This window comes from Scomber japonicus, chromosome 11 (assembly GCF_027409825.1).
Source record: "Scomber japonicus isolate fScoJap1 chromosome 11, fScoJap1.pri, whole genome shotgun sequence".
Taxonomy (NCBI): Eukaryota; Metazoa; Chordata; class Actinopteri; order Scombriformes; family Scombridae; genus Scomber; species Scomber japonicus.
The window spans coordinates 15,059,176-15,081,590 of record NC_070588.1 but is presented as its reverse complement, the minus strand read 5'-3'; the positions used below and the strand labels follow the sequence as shown (position 1 = coordinate 15,081,590).

Below are 22,415 nucleotides of genomic sequence, written 5' to 3'. Positions count from 1 at the left end.
AACATTGCCACAAATAAAAATTAATATCTGTATTTTCATAACAAATTTATACAGTAATAAGATGGGCCCTCAGTAATTAGTTATACTTGCTTAAAACGCTGCAAAAAATAATAATTAATTTCTGCATTATCATAACAAAGTTATACAGTAAGAAGATGGGCCCTCAGTAATTAGTTATACTTGCTTAAAACGTTGCAAAAAATAAAAAATAATTTCTGCATTATCATAACAAAGTTATACAGTAAGAAGATGGGCCCTCAGTAATAAACTATACTTGCTTAAAACATTAAAAAAAAAATTGATAATTGCATTTTCATAACAAAGATATACAGTAATAAGACTGTCCCTCAGTAAGTAGGTATACTTGCTTAAAACATTGCAAAAATAAGAAAAATAAATTGATTTTTACATTTCCATATCAAAGTATACAGTGATAAGTTTGGCCCTCAGTAATCAATTATACTTGCTTAAAACATTGCAGAAAAAGAAAAAAAGAAATTGATATTTGGATTATCATAAAAAAAGTTATACAGTAAGAAGATGGACCCTCATTAAACTTGCTTAAAACACTGCAAAAAAAATGATATTTGCCTTTTCATAACAAAGTTATACAGTAATGAGATGGGCCCTCAGTATTAGTTATACTTGCTTAAAACATTGCAAAAAAAGAAATTGATATTTGGATTATCATAACAAAGTTATTGCTTAAAACATTGCAAAAAAGAAAAATGTATATCTGCATTTTTATAACAAAGAAGATTTGCCCTCAGAAATTATTTATACTGTATACACAACATTGCAAAAACTTATATGAAATTTACAGTCATACAACTGGGCCTCAGAAACAAGTCAGAATTTTCAAAATGTCATATTATGATTATGATTGTCTCGTTAGGCAAATGATACAGTAGCTTTGTTTATAACAATATTTCACTATCATAGACACATAATTGCTAACATTTTTAACAGGTATAGAAATGCTAAGTTGCTTAGATGACTTGTGTTTGTCTTGAATCCCTAATTGACATATGCTTCTACTTTACTGAGAAGCTCATCTGCCTTCGCTACAGCTTGCCTCTCATTTTCTGCTTTGAACTGTCCATTTGGAATGTGGGGGAATGGATGACAGTTGGGGTATTGAGTCTTTTTGGGGTCCACTCCCAGCATTTTCAGATTTTGCACAATTTGAGGGAGATCTCTTAGTTGAGGGTTGTAGAGGGAAACTTCTTGAGCAATAACTGAGATGGTGCTGCTGCTGGGGTTACCATGTCTTTTATACTGTGCGGCTTTGAGAGACTTTTCCACAACTTGATGGACTTTGAACAGACACCACTCTGTGCTCCCCTCACCGATGTCATTGTAAGCTGCATTTAGATCACAGCGAGCCTGTCGACACCAGCGCTGGGCCTCCTCTCTGTTTGGTCTCGGGATATCGCTATTATGAGTCCAAAAGTTGTAGGAACGACTGCCTCTGAAGAATTGCTCTCGATTACTTCTGTGATACCTGGCCTCCTGATTCCATTGCTGGTAGAAGTCTCTGAAATTTGAATTTGCCCCTGAATAGGACGAATAGGACGAATAGGAGCCAGCAGTTTTGCCTTTGCTTTTGCCTTTACTGAGCTCATCAATTCGATTCTGCAGGTATTTGAATGCCTCAGCGGCAAGCGACGGGCAGTCAGGGTTTTTGTCAGGATGCCATCTTAGATAGAGTCGTCTGATGGCTTTATGCTTCTCCTCCTCAGAGAGAGTCCAGATCTCAGCCAAACATTTATCAATTTCCCTTTTAGCCTCTTCAAAAGATGCCGGTGAGGACCTTGTAGATGATGGTTGGGAAGACGATGGCACAGCTCCTGACACTAACTCTAGCTCCATGCAAAAAGCTTCAGCAGAAGTGCAAGTCTCCCTATCAGGTTTAGGTTTCTTTTCGCATTTAAACTGATATAGATCCAGACAACTAACCTCAATTGGCTCATCTTCTCCAATTAGTATTTTGTATCTCCGTGAATATTGTCCAGAATGCCCAGACAGTTCCTCAACAATAACTGCATAAATGTACTTGTCGTTAGTCATGTAGCCAACATATTCCCCCACTTCAAAGTTATTGAGGATGTTCATGTCCAAGGAATCATGCCATTCCTTTGGGATATCTGTCCCAGGGGCATGTGGATTGACCAGCAAGCCATCTGTTTCAGCACTGTCATGGATCCCATTCTTAGCCAGAGTTTTCTGAGCGTCTTGCAGATTGTCACACATGAGAAGTTGTCCAAGGACTGGAAGGTGTATTGCTGCAATTCTGTTGCCTAAAAGAGCATTGATCTCCCTTGTCAATATCATATTAACTTCATTTATCACCTTAGGTGCCATGTCCTCATTGTGTTTTAAGTAAAAGATGCAACCTGTTTGCTCCTGTTTGGCGTAAACATCAATTTCAGCTGCAGTGTCATTTAATGGCTGTTTGTTCAGCCAAAGCTCTGTTTCCAAGCTTTTGCAGCAGACAATCTGAATACTACCAAAAGTCTTCTCACACATTTCAATGGCATCTTCTAGTGTTATTTTCCCCTTAGAATGCTCTCTAATAAGACAGACTAGTCCATGACGAAATGCTTCTGAGGACAGATGTTGGTCGAACCATCCTCTAAATTCACAGCTACTTCCGAGCTCACAAAGCTGCATGTGTAATTCTACGACTTTCTCCTCAGTGAAGTTAGACAGCATTTTAGGCTGAAATTTTGGAGGCAGCAGTTGCAGCAATCGATGATGCGCATAAATGTCTGTGCCCAAATGACATTCACTGAGTTTCTGAAGCAACAGGAACTCATTTGCCAGCGCTTCTTCTATCCTTTTAGTCTCAAATGCTGTGTCATTGTAGTACAGTGTGTGTGATGGGTATAATTTACCATTTACTGCAGGAAGATAGAGAGCTTTTACATCAACGAGGGCCTGACTTTCATGAATTTTAATTAACTCAAACAACTGCTTAACAGCTTGTTTGACAGTTTTCCATTGGTTTGGGTTTAGTTGTGGTTTAGCAGAGGAATCAGCATAAACTGCTGCCAGAACATTACAGTACTGCTCAGCAGTAGGTTCCACCGTTACACCAATTTTCTTGAAGAACTTTGCAAACATGACATCCATTGGAGGAATTTTGTACAAATATGGTCTGAACTCAAGGTCATAGGGCAGTGAAAAAGATGTATTATCAGCCTTCACAAGTTTTGTATCTCTTTCAACCAGCACAACTGGGAGACCTTTCAGTTGTTGGATATCAAACCCATGTGTTTGCAAGTAGGCATAAGAACTTCGAAACACATTTGCACGGGTTTTGATCAAGTCCTTAGTATCACAAGGTGACTCACAGATGTTGCTTATGTTTCTGGTAACACACTGTGGAGGTGGTTGTTCAAAAGCTCCTGCATTTGTCATTTTTTTCAGAAGTTTCTCTGACTTACAAACTGGTAGATGAATAATTGCCATAGAAGACCAAATCAATTCTTGATGCATACGATCGCTTTCCATCAAAGATCCGCTGATTTTAACAGCAGTCCTCTCGGTGGCGAATGGTTGGTGATACCTGCAGAGTTCATTTTCAATTTTCACAGGAAAAATGAACTTGATGTCGGCTATTCTCTCCAGCAACTTTTCATTGATTTTGTCATTATTTGCCATAGTCAAGGCTGCTTTGAAAACGAATGACGATTTACGTTTCAACTCTTCAAGTGGACTGTTTCCTTTTGCTTCTTCTTCCAACTGTTGAGCAAAATGTATGATTTCATCTTTTGACACAACATGCTTCATTCCAAGTTCTTTGAGTAACTCTTTTGTTTGGATTGTTTGCATTGCATTTTCTTCACACACCTCAGTCCAAAATGTCTTGGGCAAAAATCTTTCTTGTGGCAACATGGCTTTGTACAATGCAACACTCTCATCAAAGTAGTATGACACCAACTCAAATTTTCCCTTAGAACTGCGGATCAATTTCACTGTCTTCATTGAGGAGATGATTTTGTCCTTATGCTGACGATAATTGCTATCATGTTGCAGTGACACTAAAAGTTTGAAGCAGTGAAGCTTCTGTCTTTCTGAGAGATTGTGTACAGTGGGAAGAATAAACTTCATGAAATACTCCAGGTCAGTCAGGATTTTGATTTTCAGTGTTTCCGCTGCACTGCAGTTCACATGATTGCATTTGAGGAAAATTTCGTTGCTGTCAGGCAGAGTGAACAAGTCTGGAAATCTAGTCATTGAGTATGCACTCATGTTGAGGACAAATACCCCTTTCGGTCCATCAATCCTCACTCGTGTACCATGTATCGTTTCAAATAATGGCAAAGATTTGAGCTTCCTTTGATACCCTTGAATGTCTTTGGTTTTTAATACTCCAGACTGCAGGAAGCTCTGAAGCGCTGTCATCTCATCAGTGGAAAGCTTGGAAAACTCTGAGTGGTTAATGTTGAAAACTTGGTCCAATACAGAATATTTATCATTCACATCCATAAGTTCTGAGTATAGAAGTGAACGTGTCTGTCGGTTCATGTCATTGAAAAATGCACTGTCAAGCTTCATAAAACCAAGTTTAAACAGAATACCAGATATGTCCCTATCTGAGGCAACCTGAATCACGCTTGGCATGTCTTTCATTGTTTGGAGTAAGTGCATGTTGTTTAACCTTGGACACACAACAGGTAAGATGCAGCAGTCATTAAAGAGCTGCCTCACTGCACTTAAAGTCAGACTTTGTTTATCACCAGTATATGTGTCAGGTTTAATTTGACTTGTTAAGAACATCCAAAGAAAGTTCAGCCACTTCAACATTTCCTTGTGTGGGGCATGAAGACCAGTGTGGGGGTCAACCTCACAGAACTGAAGAAATTGCCTAATTAATGGTTTCAAATAGTTGACTGCACAGGGAACAGTCAAAGTGTTGACAAGTCTCAATGTGTGTAGAACATGAATCTGTTCTTCATTGGTCTCATAATCTGCAAATTGGTCCTCATAGCCAATGAATATCCTTTCATATCTTGATATCAGCTTTGGAGATCTGGAGTTAAACACTCTCAAAACATTATCTCTTGTGAGAAGAAGTGGAAGCCCATCCAGTAATCTGAAATGGTCCTTGGTGACCTGTTCCAAGTTGAGATCTTTTAAGCAGAAACTCAAGAGCTTTGAGCATCGTTTTTTATCTCTGATCAGAGTGGCAGTTATTGGCAGGGGTAAATCCTCATCTGTTTGTTTTGGGTCATTGAGGGGTTTTGCTCTCAGAAAAGTCTGCACAGTTGAAGGACTGACATTGTTCACTTTAATGCCAGCAGTTTTGAAACCAGTCCATATCTTTTGCATTGTCATGGAAACGGGAACCAGTTTCATTCCAAGGTCTTCCAAAATGGAATTAATCTCATCAGCTGATGAGCATGTCAGGTAAGGTGCCTTAGTTGATTCTGTTTCACTTACGTTACACCAGTCAATAGAGTACTCTTTAAATGCTTGTTCTGCAGTTACACGTGTTGAGCTCTTCAACATTGGAATCACATTAAGGCCTTTTTCTTTGATTGATCTGTATACTTCAAGTATCATTTCATGCCACTCCTGACCAACATCTTTGGACACAGTTGGCCAAAAACACAGGTATGAGGTACTGAGAAATGACTCAATACATACAGGAGAGACTTTCTTTACTGCAATGCTTCGGCTTATGTAATCAAGGAGATCTGCATACAGTGGAGCTATGATGTTCTGTTTCAAAGATTCATTCCAGTTAGATTTCAGACTTTGGCCATCTTCTCTCCAAAGGCTTCTCCTGGCAGAATCTACCTCAAAGTTTCCATTGATGTGCACTGGCAGTCCAGTTTTCCCAGGCAGAGGAAGTGAACAAAAGGCTGCTCCATGAAAACGACTATGACTGAATGCTGGGTTTGACCCCACACAAACCGCTATTGCTGCTTGGAAAAGTTTGTATGATAGTTGTACCTCTCTTCCACCACTGTTTTTGAATGTCCCAGACTGTTCTGCAATGATCCATTTACTTTGTCTTTTATCTGAGGAGGAAATTATGGTTCCATATATGTCCTTTTGTGGGGTTATTGGTTTGCCAGAGTGCAAAGCGCATTGTAGCTTTACAAAAGCCTCTTTTTCTTCTCTGCTTTTCTCTGGTTGAGTCTTTTCCACCGAAAATATGCTTTTAAGTGTCCCTGAGTGTTCATTGATCTCATGGATTTGAATTTTACAGATGTTTCTCAGAAACAGAATTAGTCCTTCAGGATCTTCAGCAAGGGCAGAGCACAGTTCTTTCATGTCACACTCAGTGACTGCCCATTGGGATATTTTAGAGTTGTCTGCCATGGTATCCGACCTTAGAGGTAATCTGAACATGGTGCCATCTTCAAGGGGAAATTGGTCTGGAAGAAAGGATCTGTAGACATCCATATACATCTCCTTGATAGTGCCAGCTAGTTCATAACCAATTCCAAAACGTGATTTGCCTGAATGACACTCAATGTAATTTTGATTGGGATCTGAAATGCAGAGTAATTTATCTCCAGTCAGGATTGAGGGGCAGTCAGTCAGATGGTAAACAGAGTTGAATCCAACTCCGTACTTTCCTATCTTTCCTGGAGAGTTGTGCTTTCCTCCTACTCCCAACTGTTGAATGCCAATCAGGTCAGCATCAGAGAAGACTTTGTTGTTGAACACACACAGTGCTGGACCCTGCAAATTGTTCCATTTCTCCCCAAACGTTTTTACTTTGCCATGCTGTCGTTTGTCCCAAACAAAGTGAATTTCTGTTGCTTCAGCATCATCAGCATTTTGAATAAGTTCTTTAAGGATATCCTTCTTTGAAGGATAGGCTGAAATTATGTTCTTAATTCGAACAGTTAATTGCTCCTTTTGTTCAAAGTGAAAGGCAAATGGTGAGATGTCGTCAACTACATGATTTTGCAGAGCATGATGCTTGGTTGTTTTGATTCCAAAATGGAGAGCCATAACACGTGGGATATGCGCATGGCATAATGTGACGCCTGAACTGATTGGGATCCATGGGCTGTCATTAAAAAAGAGCTCACTTGCAGGTTGTAAAACACCATGTTCACTGGGTATGAGGCAGTTACTCGTTTCCTCTTCTGCATTATATATGCCTCTGCTTAAAACTGTGAGGCAAATGGCAAGATCGCTCTTTGGCAGGGGCTGGTTTCCATGTTGAATGTGCAACTCCTGGAGCACAGTTAGATACTGAGTGAGTGTAAATTTCTTTTCAATACCTACACTTTCCCAGAGATTCCTGAAACCAGTGAAGGCAGGCGGCAGTACATGGAGATAGGGTTTTACTTCAAATTGCTCTTTTTCAGCTACACGGTTCACATTTACAAATGCATTGCCAACAAGAATGAATGGGAATGAATTTGCGATCTGTGAAATGTAAGTGGAATTTCCAGAAGCACAGAGCCATTGATCCAGAAACGTGTAGCATTCATAGGCTATTTTGTGAAGCATGGATTTGTCAGTGGATTGAGATTGCATATGTGCTTCTTTCAGCTGCTGAAGCACCATCTCAGGCTCTGGATGGTCGCGAACCTCCAAAAGTTGTAGGAGTGTATCTGTGTTGTGTATTTTCAGAGTGCAATGATCCAGGACAGGTTGTATCATGTTAACAAGTAGGGAGCATTTGTCACTAAAAACATCAGTGGGCCTTCTAAGTATTACCTGTCCTTTCATTTTGGTATCACCAGGGTAAAATGCTGGCAGAAATTCTGTCATCCTCAGTGTTTCCCAGTGGTGGGACTCTTTGTTGTGCATGTGATCCTTCATGAGTTCGAGCAGGCATTTCAAATGCCCATATGCTTTCTTTTTGTCAGTGCTCCAGGTTTTGGTAATTGTGCCTGCTTTCTCGGTTATGTCCTCCAATGGGAGATCATCATCTGCCATTCCAAGTGCCAGTAAGCGTTGAATCCTTTTGGGTGAACAAAAGTCATTTTTGGTACCTCCAAGCAATCGTCCTTCTGCTCGTTCAAAAAGACAGGCCACTTTTCCTGAGGGATTCACAAGATTCCTGATATACTGGAGCTGTCCGCCTGTTGTGGGAATGCATGGATGGTTGACCAGTAGATTGTCAATTTCTTTGATATTAAGGTCAATAGCATGAAGCACAAGAGTATCTCTACTTTTAGGGTCCATGGTAGCAAGGTTGTTAAACACTGCTTCTTGATAAAACTTCACCCAGTTCCATGTTCTGTTGTGTAAAACCTTTTCAAGGCCAGCTTGTTTGAAGCTATTTCTCAGCCATAGTGGAAGAGGAACAACATGGTTTGGTGCTTTTGCATGTTTTTGGGAGACCTGCATTGCAAGCATGCCAATGTTTTTATGATCCACAATGCTCTCATGCAAGAATATGGCATTGTTCATTGAGCACCAGTGTTTGCCATCACTGAAAAGCTCTGGAGCAGTAGTTTGTCGGGCAACAATGGAGTAAAATTCATCAACCAAAGGTTTAAAAGTTTCACTCACTTTCTCCCTATTAGGCCAAAATGTGTGGTAACAGTAATTGTCCAGTTGATCATTTTCAGACATTTTCTTAAGTGCTAAGAGTGCAGTAACATATGCTGTCACTACAGGATCCTGAAGAAGAGATTTGTTCCACTCGTGTTTCACTCCACTCTCCCACAGACCTTTTCGGTTGCTCGTCACAGCAAATGTTCCATTTACATTGATTGGGAGACCCGTGGAAATGGAAAGAGGAAGGAAGCAAAATGCTTGTCCAACAAGTTCAGAGTGTAATGCAGCCAATTTCTCAGTCTCTGGATCATTTTGCAAAGGCACAGCAACACCCCCGATTGGCAAGGAGAACTTTGCTTGCTTGTTTTTCTCAAGGGTCATTTTTAAAGACTGGTGTGTCCCAAAGCAGTTGTACAGAAGCCAGGACTGAACCTGAGTTACACCAGATTGCTGACTGGTTATTTGGACAATGTTGACTGTGCTGCAGTCAATTACCTCTTTGGATTTTCCATCATGTTTCATCAATGTTGTTTTGGCTTGATTCTGCTTTGACAAACCAACTTCATCAGGGATTTTCATTGTGCTCACAGTGGTTTTGGAGACAGTGAAGATTGTCTTCATTTCTTCATTTCTCGGTGGTGTTGAGGCATTGTTTGAGATCTTTTGTAGAGATAATGTATTGACGTTCTTCAGAAAAAGCAGATGAGTTTGTGAGTTGTTAGTCAAATGCTGTTGAAAACTGATGATGTTGTCATTGTGATAGAACTTTTGGCTGATTTCTGACTTGAACGCCTCTTCTTCAGTTCGGAAAGGTAGTTTGATCAGAGTGCCTTGATATGGTGCTGGTGGGCCTTGTTTGCTGAAATTGCAATCAAAAATGCGTTCATATGGTCCAAATTGACCTGGGAAAAAACGAAAATGTCGCTGTAGAGAGAGGTCCAGCTTGATCCCAGGATTTGTTTTGTGTTTGATGTGCTTCGTAAGGTGAGTTACATTTGGATCCAGTATGAGAAGACTGTTTCCACTGAGGATGGAAGGGACATCTGTCACATGATACACAGTATTGAATCCAAGTCCAAACTTTCCAATTTTTTCCAGCTTGTTTTCCTTTGAGGCAGAGCCAACTCTGACAATATTTTTCCAGTCCTCAGCTGTAAACTGCTCATTATTAAATGCCCAAAGACAAGGTCCCTGACAAAGTGCCATATCAGGGTCAATGAGACTTTCAGGGGCGTCTTTGTGCACTCTGAAATCCATCAAGAATTTACAGGCCTCTGCCCCAGCATCCTCTGCATTTTGAATGAGCTCCTTGAAGATGTCACTGTCTTCATCATACTCTTTAAGAATGTTTTTGATTCTCATTGTTATTGGTTCAAATTGTCCACATTGTTCAATTCCCACTAACTCTGGATCGAGGATGTGGGTACTGAGGAGTCGGATGTTGAGCCAATCAGCTGTCGCTTTTGGTATTTCCTCATGCATGACATGGATTTCCTCCTGACTGTACTGAAGCTCTTCCAAACCTTCTTTGCTTACATCACAGAAGACTGTTGTTGAGCGTGGTTTGAGAGTAAATTGGCCACCCTTTGTAATGACTGGCACTGGGATGTCATCTTGCACTGTCTTCTTCTCTCTCCACAGCCAGTTAAGAATTTCTATTGAGACTTTTATCTCAGTGGAAGTTGCCAATTGCTGTTTCCTTTCTTCAATGGATTTCTTGATGAAATAAAGAATGTCAACAATTTCTTGATCTGAAAGTGATTTTCTCAAACCAAACTCACAAAGCAAGTTCTTGTAAGGCAGGAATTCTTTTGGCACCTTCCCAATGTAAGAGCTCAGATCTAAATTACGTGGATAGTCTAGAACCAGATCCTGTGGTGCAACAAACTGGTTGTGGCTCCACAGCCAACGTGTGTCTTTGCTAATAACTGTAGAAAATGCATAGAGGTGATCTTGCATGTGTTTGTAAATGCTGTTCAGCTTCTTTTTGAAATCCCAATTAGTGTCAGGATCAGCCATTTTTCCTGTTTTTGATATCAAGTTTGATAAATTCTCAAACACTTTTGCAGGTGGAGGCGGGCTTTTGAGACCAAGTTTGTTGCTAACTCTGTCACTCAGCTTTCGCATTAAAGGCATTACATGCCCAACAATGTCGTCATACATAGAGTGTCTTATTTCACATGGGCAGAAGCACCTCTGTGATTTGTCATTGCCAGGTTCAGCACAAGGGACCCATTTTAACATTTTGAGGCGATTGAGCTCTTCAGGAGAAAACTTTGACAGCAGATCATTCGCATCCAACATCTTCAAGAGTACTTGAGCTCTTTTGAGAGCCTCGGTTTGAGAGTCAACATGGAGTTTGTCAATCTGTGTGGCAGCATGCAACAAGTGCCCCGTTGACAAGTCTACTTCTTTATTTAGCAAACCAAGATCTGTCAGACTTTCAAGCATCTGCAGTGTTTTGGCATATAAAGGTGGGGCAAAGAGATATGGCTCAAAAATGACTTTGAAAGCTTGAATTCTTGGATCCAAAAAGCTTGACGTTGTTTTCAGCTCTCCATTCACTTCAATGAACTTCAAGTTCTTACATCTATGTTTCAAGGTCTGATTTTGAGAGAAAATTATTTGACCATGTTGTAAAATCCAAGTCATTATTTTCTCAGTGTCCTCTTTACTGCAAGTCCCCTTCTCAACACTGTCAATGAGGAGACTAGCTGCTTGAACTGTATCCAAGAGATTAACTTTGAGCAGTTTTAATAGTCTGTAATCAGCCTCAGTAGCACACTGCACAACTGAATCAGGCATGGGGAGCTCTTTTGGTACTGTTAGACCAGAACCTAAAAGCACAGCCTGTTTGGACTGAGCTGCAACATACCGTCCTTTCATGGTTTGGAACAGAGGCACCCTTGAGAGTAAATCCTTCTCACTTCCTGAGAGAGACTCCAGACGCGAGAGAAATTCTTTTAGTTCTTCTCGTTGTCTGTCAGAAGCAGTCTGGAGTTCTCTGATGAGATGCTGAGAATCTAAATTCATCAGGATTTTCATGACACTCCTTGGAGATGGGCTCAGCACATAAGAGTCTAGGTCTTCATGTTTGAGCCAATCATCTTCTCTCACCACAATACCACCAACTTTTTTTACGAACTGAGCTATTTGTTCTGGCAAGCTACTCTTCTTACTTTTCTGAAAAATTAGGGTTGTTTTCTGTTGTACTCTTGCTAGTAATACAGGCTGACTGACAGATGGGGGGCTGACTGGTATTAATGGCATTCCAGTGAAACCACTTAACTCTTTGAAGTGAGTGTTGAGAAATTTCCAGTATTCTTGTAGCCAGTCTAAAGGTGGATGTTGACTGTTGCTGATGTCCCACTTAACAAGCCCTGTCCTCGTTGGCTTCCAGTCATCTGGCAAATACCTCCTTGTGTATTCTTTCACCTGGTCGGCATCAATGTTGATTACCTTGAATAATTCTGTAAAATATGAATATATGTATATAGTGTAAATATGCATATTACAAGTAACTTTTAAAACAGCTTTTTCTCAAATGTTGTTCTTACTTTCTCTAGCCAGTTGTTTTAGGTGGGTGCGGCAGGCTGGACTGAGATCATCTGGGATGAAGAGGTGTTTGCAACATGGCAGCAAAGCTCTGCACAGAGGATACATTTGTTCATTGTTCATGTAAAAAAAAAAAACAAGCAAAGAAAAAACACAAGCCATGTCTGTGGCATCTGTGTGTTTGGATGTTTTGTCAACTACAACATTTATTCCCGCATAGTTAAAGGTGCAAAACCAGTTAACAATGCTTACATCCATAATGGCCAAGCATTAGTTTGTTTATTGATTGGTATCTTTCCTTAAAGAACGTTTTAGTTATCACAGCTACACAATTAACATCAGTACAAAATGTCAATGTCATTATGCATCCACTCATCATTTATTTATGATGATTTGTTTATTGTTTATATTGAACTAATGTAGCATAAACCACATGGTTTGGTCTATATTTTGCTTGCTGTCTTCCCAATAGCAAGTACATAGTAATAGTTTTAATATCTAGAGTGTGAAGACAGCATTTAAACCCTACCTTGGAAATTCATTGCTGTCAATTAAAGCGGTGTCCTCCTCTCTGTTTGTGAAAGATCTGAAAGAGCCATCACTGAGTGGAAGCAGCTGAAGACCCTGGAGTTCTCTGTATTTTCTATCACTCAAAACATACTCCAGAAGGCAGAGTTTGTCTTCTTTAGATATGTTATGCAAGTCAATCCTGTGGAGAACACCCTTGAGGAAAGCTGGAGTCACATGTCTTAGGGTGTCAGGGTGTGGATAGGTCTCATTTATTGCTCTTGCGACACGACTTGGTACAGTGACAAGATTTTCTCCACAGGAAACCAGAGTCCTCTTAATGGTGGCCAGTATGTCAGGGCTTGGTGGACTATTACAGGGAAACACAGCTTCAGATGGAGAGATAAATTTTCTTTCATCTTTGGCAAGAGAGAGGACAGCAACATTTTCTCTAAATAAGTGATGAAGAACATCTAGAGCAATGACATGCCATTTGTCTTTGTGCTGTATCTCAGCGATATCTGGCCACAGATCATACACGGATGAGACTTGGACAATACCCTGTTGGGCAAGTTTGATAGCATCTTGAATGATCATGAGGTAAGCCTGTGGGAGTACTTCCTTCATCAGCAGTTCATTCCACACAGCATGTTCATCATGTTTCTGGTCTTCCTCTTGCCACTTGACGTGTCTTCTGTTGTCTGTGAGGCCAAAGCACGCATTGACATAAACTGGGAGTCCTGTCTTGTTGGATTCATTGTTAGGGAGTGGGAGAAAGCAGCTCAGTCTACTCTCACTACAGTATCTCTTCTCACTACAAGGGAATGCCAAGTCAACTTGAGGGAAAAAGCTCAACTTTTTTGCAAGTGAATCTATTTTTTCTAAGTTTCCCTCTTTCATGGTGCATGATGTCACAAGCCACTTTGTTTCCTTGTGGTCCTCTGAGTTGAGGGTTATTAGTTTGAATCTTGTTGAACCCTCTGTGATTGAATTGTCTTCTGATTTCATCATCACATCTGTGGGGACGGAGGATTTCACTTCAAGTCTGGTGTTAACAGAGCCATCTATGTTAATGTGTTTCAAGGACACAGTGGTCACATGTTTTAGGAACAGAAGGCTTAAGTCTGCATCTGCAATGAAGCTATCAAAAAGCTGAACTACCCTATCAGAGTCATATAGATTATCTGAAATGTCTGATGCCTGATTGCGCAAGGGGAATCTGAAAATTGTCCCATCAAAGTGCTGATCCTCCATGATGACTTTTGACCACTCTTGTCTACTTACAAGTGAAAGAATATCTCGAAAGGGTTTGAACTGATCATGTATGTTCATCAGATTTTCTTGGTCTTCTTCATCCTCTAAAGACCACTGAAAACCTCCTTTTCTTTCCCCAAATATTTTCTCCTGGGGGTCCATCACACCAAGGTGCCCTGAGCTGAAGACACTTGGCACATCTGTCAATAAAATGAAAGTGCTTGTCCCATTATTAAACTACAGGCTCTATGTTCTCCAAACACTAAGCATTATACTGATACTTTAAGAATATGTGTGATACCTATGCATAGTTTTACCTGTTATGTGGTAAACAGAGTTGAAGCCAATCCCAAACCTCCCAACTTTGTTTGGGTCATTGCGCTTGACACTCCTCCCTGAAGTCTGAATTCCTTTCCAGTCATCTTCAGTGAATGCTGCATTGTTGTAGGCATATAGAGCAGGACCTTTGCAAAAATAACAAAGTACTTATACCAGAGAAGTTAAGTAAATGCATTTATGTGTTGTCAGTCATCCCTTTAATTTTCTCTGTACCTTCTCACTTATTTTGTTATTAATTTTAGTCAGACACTGCTTAATGTCCCTTAAGCAATATTAAAGTAATGTTGGGGTCTTTTCTTTAATTTGGTGACCACAATCTACTGTCAACTGCCTGCAGATACTCTATCAGTCCCTGAAAAAATATTATGTAAAGGTATAATTGTAGTATATATAAAGTATTCATGTCAAATAGAACCAGCAACATAACATCTTCTATATCAGAGTCATATGCCATGCTATCAAGTGATCATGAGAACCAAGTTTGCGTTGGGTAACCAGAAAACAAAGCCTTATTAAATAGCCTCACAGAATTTATATTTTGCTCCAATGAGGAACAATATTAGAAAAATACCCTCTCTGCCAACTATGCTAAAGTAACTCACACAAAACATAACATACAGGACCAGAGCAGACATTTGAGCACTGGACCTTCTTGTTTGGAGGCTAAACCTGAGCCACTGTCTTTTCCACCCTCTATTTGCTCTATTCATGTATTTTATTAATGTACTGTACATTTAATTACTGGTGCTGATAACAACCCTGGAGCATCCATATTCTCTGAACATCATGCATACCTTGGTATTTTCCCAGTTCATCAGTCCAAAGGCTCTTAGTCCCATAGCTTCTTTCATCATGGATGAAAACCACTTCTGTGGCTCCAGCATCATCTGCATTTTGAATCAGCTCCTGTTGACAAATTAAACATTTTAACCTTTTGCAGACCCAAACTAACACTCAAGAAGTCTCGTGTTCATCTGCAGTAGCATCACTGTGCCTCACTGCAAATCTGAGCTACACATATCGTTTATAGTTTACTTTTTATGTGTATCAGTGAAGGTTCTCGGTCCTTCAGGAAACTGGAGTGCTAAAGCAACTGGACATTATTAGACATTATTGGACATATTTAAAATAATACATCATGTCACAGTAAAAAAAACACATATTTACCATAAAAACCAGTGTATAAGACTCACCTTTAACACAATATTTTTTTCATTTAAAAGTGGGGTGCGTCTTATACACCAGTGTGTCCTATAAAGCAGTAAAATACAAAATACAAAGATATGTTGGATCTGGATATGATCATAGGTAAAGGGCTGTCCACATTAAGAATGATTACTATAACTGTAAAGATAATGATGTGAGCGTCCACACTATGAACTATAACGTCATATAAACAGTGGTGTCAAGCATGCGCTGCACACTGCAGCTGTGTCGGCAGCTAATGAAAATAGATCAGTTAAGCCTGTATATTGTGTGGAAAAATGAGTGTGTGTTGATCAGAAGTATTTCAGGACACTAATTGCTGTGATGTTTCAGTATTTACAGACCAAACTGATGCTGAAGTGCATAACTGTGTTCTTTTAAAAGGTTTATCAGGTTCTTTATCAGGCAAATACACACTGTTTCAGATGTAATATTTGTGTTTTGATTGTGTTTCTAATAGAAGTAAATTGAGAAAGTTCTGGAGTATAAACATATGTGTTTATAAATGAATAGCTACTGGTGCATTCAAATAAACATTCATACTGGCTCATTGTCATGATTGAATAGGACACTAGAATGAAGCCATCGTTACTGTTATTAGTAACACCTGTCCCTTTTCTACTCTGACAAGTCAAAAGGTCTGTTACGAAAAGGGGCTTATGAAATTTGCACCCAATTATACACATATTGAGGATAGAATAATATATTTTCTTTCAGTGATGGGGTACGTACATTGATTTCACTTATCTGCTTTCAGACTGAGAGAAACAGAGGAAACTTCTAAGAAGAAATAAAATCTGTTTTCAGGATTCATGTAGGCCTATCAACGAAGATACGAAAGGTTTTGTAAAGTATTTATTATAAACAGTATTTGACTGAAGATCATCGTACCCACCTTCAAAATTTGTCCACCATCTGGATATCGACGTAGAATATCTTTCAGGTAGTCAATGAAGGGTGGCGCTGTTGCCCCGAAGGAGGCCCTGAACAAAACAGTGGGATCACGTAGTGAGAAAAATTGAGTCAAGTTTAAATTAGTACAGAGCCATTGTATAGGAACAACCAATCAATGGACCAAATTTATGTTCAACCAGTACATCTTACATGTAGCTTGTGGTTTAAACTACTTAAGATTAGCCAGTACCCAGTATTTCCTTGTTGGGCAAGAAAGACTTAGTTGGTCTTACGTACATATCTACGGAGCCCCTATGGTATGGTCAAAAAAAAAAAAAAAAAAAAAAGTGGCCACCAAATAGGTGTAACATGGAAGAGGATTAGGATCACTGTGGGGGGAAAAAGGGAAAACATTTTTTCTCAGAATTCTGACTTTAAACTTTAAACAGAATTCTGAGAAAAAAGTCAGAATTCTGACTTTAAACTCAGAATTTCTGAGAAAAAAGTCAGAACTCACTTTTTTTATGCAACTTACCGAGTTTTTTTCTTTGTCTTCAGACTCATCCTTCCTGGGTTGGATGCTGCAAGAGAGTCAAGAGTGTTGTGACAAACACACACCAAACTCAAACTACATTATTTAGCTGCAGTTGCTTAATTGTAAGTTAACATTAAGCTGTAAGGCCTGAGCACTTTATTTCAATTCAGTCAACTTTGTTTTTCTGTTAGGGAACAGAGTAAAAGTGTTCATAATTAAACCCGCAAATCAGTCAAAAACCGATAAAAGCAGCATAAATAAGTTGTTTCCATGAATCAAACTATACAAAGCTGGAAATGTACATAATCAGATATTATTGGTTACTTTAAAATGTTGTCTAAACATAACAAAATTTGAACACCGTGTTTGCATCCCCTTTGGTATGATATGATATTAAATGAGAATATCTTTTTCTTTTTTTAAAAGTAAATAAATACAAAAATGGAAGAAAAAAAAGGAAGCATTATGTCTAGTATTTGCTTGAATCTGTGTTTCTATTGTTCTCTGTATCGTTTCCTTGCATGTGTATTTATTTGTTACTTTAGTCATATGGGTGTGGTTTAGGTTCTAATGGTCTGAGCCCGACTAAAGATGCAAAGGTCAACCACCTTGACACCTATTACACAACTAACTAAATAAAAAAGGCAGGGTCTCCATTTTAATCCAGTTTGTGCATACACACTCACACAGAATGTGAGGGCAAGTAAGTGATAACTTCATAGTGATTGGGTAACAAACTAATATCCAACTAGGTATTGCACTTTGAGCTCAGGATTAACACCAGACATACTTTCTGGAACATACTTCACTTCCTGTGAAGGAACATTAAAGTATTTATATTTTATATCTTAATGTGTTTCTATCATTAAGATTTGTAAACAGGTAAAACTGATTCATCTGTCACAATGCTGACTCACTGAGCTCACTAGAAGACCCCCAAAACCTCTACAGCTTCTTGTTTCAGGTAATGTTGCTGAGTCACACAGTAGTGTTGTAGAAGGAGTTGCTGCTTGTATGATCCTGTGTACTCATCTATCCATCTAAGGCTGAAACTGTCCTAGTGTGCAGGTTTGTCTAGTTGCATGCATAGTTTACTCCACAATACAGCAAGTGTGGCATGCAAGGAGGTGCATGAAAGAGCCAACACAGTTTCAAGTAATCTTTAAAAAATAATTGTATATTTTCATGTAGCTTTTCCTTAACCTCTTACCTCCAGTTTTATCTTGAATTTGCACAAATAAATGGTGTGATTCAATTTTGCTGCATTAGCCTGCTGAGTTTCCTAACCAACTACTCTACTTCTCTATAAAAGTATTATAGCTGTATTATTATTGTTTGACTATGAGAAGAGGAAATGACCATCCTCTGGTGGAAATTGACGCTGGTGACACTTCTGAGTTTATAGTTTGGGGTTTAAATTATGACCACCACCAACCACGAAATGGACAGATTAATTGCAGAGGAAGTTTCAGGAATGTGCAAAAAATGTGCAAAAAAGTAAATATAATATGTACGGACATAATGAATGCAGAAAAAGTTTTTTTTTTTTTTTAAGTGAAGGACTAAATCAACTTTAATTTTCTTATTTTTTCTTTATTTGCATCTATTTCTTACATAATGGAACAGCTGTAGAAAGTAAATTCACAAGGTAATAAATTACGCAATTCACAATACCTCAGTCATGGTGAGTCTTGCTTGTAGAAGTCCGGCTGTGATAAATGTCAGAGAAACTTAATGATGCCTGATTCACCAGCTCAGCGTTTATAAAGGCTGCTGGTGTCCAGCCCCAAAATCATACGTCGTTTCTAGTCTGCTCAGTCTTCCAGCCCTACTTCAAGTGAAACGAAACTTTAGTATGACCAACAATACCAACGATCATTTTCTTCTCATTTGCTCAGTGAAACGAAACTTTACCTCTTATCAATGAATTGATCATTTCCGCTGCTGATCTGCCATTAGATATAGAGCACCAGGCTGTCACGTCTTTGCCATATTTACCACAAACACATGTTTAATGTAAGCTCATTGTGTTTTCTCAGTGACGATTCGTTCATTTTCATCATAGTTTGAATGCTTGTGCCTCATGACTGTATGACATTATCATTTATTATCAGGGTTGGGAAAGTTACTTAAAAAATGTATTCAGATACAATATCGAGTCTGTTAAAAAATGTAGTCAGTAACGTAATCCAAGGACCACAATATTAAATTAATGTCACTTGATGACTTTAGGATTACCACAATACCAAAAAGTAAAATAATGACATGGCGCAAATTTGGCCATTTTCTATACAAATGAATGTGTCCAGAGAGTAATTTTGTTAACTCTCTCTCTCTCTCTCTCTCTCTCTCTCTCTCTCAAAGCTTGAATGATATCGAATTGACACACACACACACACACACACACGCACACACCTCTGCTTGCATTTGAGCAGTAAGAGTGTCAATATATTGAAGTTGTTAAATTATTTTCATGTAGCCTTGAACTGTTGCATTGATTAATCTGCTGAGTATAGGGAAATGGCTGTGACGATTAAAGGGAACTATGTTGCATTAATTAATAAGGTTTTTTTTAATAAGTGATAAGAAGTGAATGCTTGTATTGTCTTAGCCATAGTCACACCACTGTACCAAAAAAACACAATGTAGCTTGAAGTGGAAAAATACAGAGCGTGAAAAGATGACCTTTAACCCTTAAACAGGCAGGAGTGGAAAATTAGATGTGAAAAATCCTAATTTGATGTTACTAGTTATGTCATTTGCACCTAAAGTAATCTCCACCAGGATGCTCTGCCCTTATTAAGGTATAAAATGGTCATAATGGTAAAAACACTTAAATGTGTTATTTAACATAGAAAAGTTAAAGTGATACATTCTGGTCATTAATATCACACATACTAGTTTCTAAACTGATTTTTATCATTTCTATAAAAGTATAAACCTACCACAAGCTTAAATTCTACCAATTAAAGGCACATATACAATTAAACAACCACCTTAACCCATCATGCTCCTTAAAGAGTCTGTATCTCCTGGTGCACATTGCCTGTTTAAGGGTTAATGTGTTCTTAGCAAGTATTTGAAAGTAGGATGTTTGTCTTTAACAGTTGTGTTTCAGGTTGCGCTCTAAGGCGTCACAACAACGGATGGAGTCAGATATCATGAGGAGAAGGAATAACACGTCTTGAGCCAATCAGAAGAGGACACCGCCTTGCGTTACACCTATTGCTCTGTACGCTGTAAAACACTGGGTCAGGGAAGAGACAGTTAGTCAGACTTTGTGAACTGATGAACACTCTGTTGCTTGTCAGGGATACTATAAGTCAGACCCAGAGCTCTGTAATATTGCACATTCTACTGTTGTTAAAAATAAAACTGATTGTTTTGAACTAAAATGCTTCTCCTTCTATTTCATTAAAAGAATACACGAGGACAAACTGACAGCCCCCTCAACAATGTTAATTCGCAGCTTGACCCAGCAGTTGTTTCATTAATTTTCCCGCTTCTCTTTTCTTGAAAAAGTTTGTTTATCCTTAACACCGATTTCAGTTGCCTGGAAACTCGACCCGGTGTGTAGCTGTAAGGTACAAACAGAGAGAGAAAAGTTTCATCCTCCACGCCAGATGATACAGCCACTTTTCTTAGTAGAAGTTGTCAGAGAAAAACATGCTAACTTACGGTTGAATGAACCTTGCTCTGCTGAGATAGACTTTTGGATTTATTGGACTCTTCTTGGTGAGTTAAACTGTTTCTGAAGCTAAACTCACAGCAGCAAGTGTGTGTGTGAAAATATAAAGGCTGTTTTCTGTAAGATGCAAGTTAGTTAACCAGTTGTAACAGTAAGTAATGCAGGTGATATACACATAGTGAACAGTGTGTATCTGTATAATCATGTAATGCTGTGCACTCATAAAAGCGTTTTCTGTAGATGCTCCATGGTCACACAGTCGTCATCTCAGGCTGCAGGAAAGTCTTGTTTGTTCCCTTTGGTTCAAAGAAACCCTGATCAATGTTTTTAGTTTGTTTGTAAATGGTTGTGTACACTGTTCATGTAATTCATGAAAGTATATTAGTATGATACATCAGCAGAGAGATAAGGAAACTGGATGTAGATGTTTAAATATCAGTGTTACTCTTTGTTATGCAGGTCAGGTTTTGATGTATGATTGAACAAGTTTCCATAAAAGATGACAAGCCACCAAGATCCACTGTAAACCACCAGGATCCACTGTGAAGCACAAGGATCCACTGTGAGCCACCAGGATCCACTGTGAACCACAAGGATCCACTGTGAGCCACCAGGATCCACTGTGAACCACAAGGATCCACTGTGAGCCACCAGGATCCACTGTGATGATGACTTATGTACTTTAGATGGATGTGACCTCTGCTGTTTCTGCAGTAGGACAGAGCTGCACTTCACTACTCCTCTGCACATCTTGTTCGGAGAACAAGCATTTGCATTTGAATACAAAATTGACTTGGCATATTTGCATTGGTCATGTTTGCAGTGGATGGTTTTTTGACAATTCTTTTTTTTATTAGATCCTACTACTAAATAAGCACAATGTGGTCAATAACATAAACAACCTCAATATCAATTATATTACAACATTAACTGACTGATGTGTATTTAACAGGTGGGGCCAACATGGTGGAGTATCTACAAAGTGCAGCCACCCGTCAACTGTTCCTGTATATCTTGTGCCTTGGGGATTTTTATGCCTTCACCATATTTGCTGGCTATGTTACCGAAACAGACCTTTGCTGGAGGTGGATAATTGTTTCAAGGCTTTTTTTGGTTTAGACATAAATTACACTAAGCAGCCCTCAAATTTTTATTTGCTGTTTTTATTCACATTCAGAGGTGAGGTGTAAGGGGAGTACATTGTATGAACATTATTAAATACTTCTTTTAATAGTATACCGGCTTCTATGTTGCCAGTGTTACTGTTATTTTACAGTGAAATTCTTTACAGTTACTTATTCAGTATTGAACATGTTCAACGACCACTGACAAGCTGTCAGCTCTGAACATGTTACTCACACACAGTCATATTGGTGGACAGGGGCATCTTAACAGGGTGAAAAGTTAGGAAGATTCTAAGAGCCCGTGGCTGACAGGGGCCCTAAAAGTATTAGAGCATTAGTTATTTTTTTTATTAGATTATCATCAATAATGGAATTATTTTATTAACACTGTACTCATTAAACTAATGCTTTATTTTTCTTGTTTTGGCAAACATTAACCATCCGAAGCCTCTGTATGTTGATCTACAATATAGCATAATTATTATTATTAATACACACTTATGTTGTGTCCATGGTCTTATCATTGAGAAAAGAACAAAGAACATAATACTTCCAAACTAACTAAATGATGTAAACCAGAATTGCAGTTTTGCGTTTTATTGATCCCCCACACACAAAAGGTAAGAAACAAACAACAAACTAACAAAAAATTAAGTAATGTGACAAAGTTCCACAAACTTCTTTTACATCTTCATAACAAAGTCATACATTGGTTATGTTGATTCCCAGATGGTTGGTATAAAAGTAATTAAATGTAAAAATGTATACAGTAGTAATGTATAGTAGATATGAATGTTACTGTAAGTATCTAAAACCATAAAAACATTGC

The 22,415-nt window shown here is 38.8% G+C and overlaps 1 protein-coding gene across 1 annotated transcript; it reads right to left on the bottom strand.

The window, feature by feature from the left end:
- Positions 1 to 838: 838 nt before the first annotated feature.
- LOC128367819 (sacsin-like) lies at positions 839 to 16,803 on the bottom strand. Its single transcript, XM_053328470.1, has 7 exons — positions 16,775 to 16,803; positions 16,241 to 16,328; positions 14,934 to 15,045; positions 14,118 to 14,264; positions 12,569 to 14,000; positions 12,042 to 12,130; positions 839 to 11,954 (listed from the first exon to the last, which is right to left on the bottom strand). The coding sequence occupies exons 1-7, from the start codon at positions 16,801 to 16,803 to the stop codon at positions 1,018 to 1,020; spliced, it is 12,834 nt and encodes a 4,277-aa protein (XP_053184445.1). The 3' UTR covers positions 839 to 1,017.
- Between the last annotated feature and the right edge of the window lie 5,612 nt (positions 16,804 to 22,415).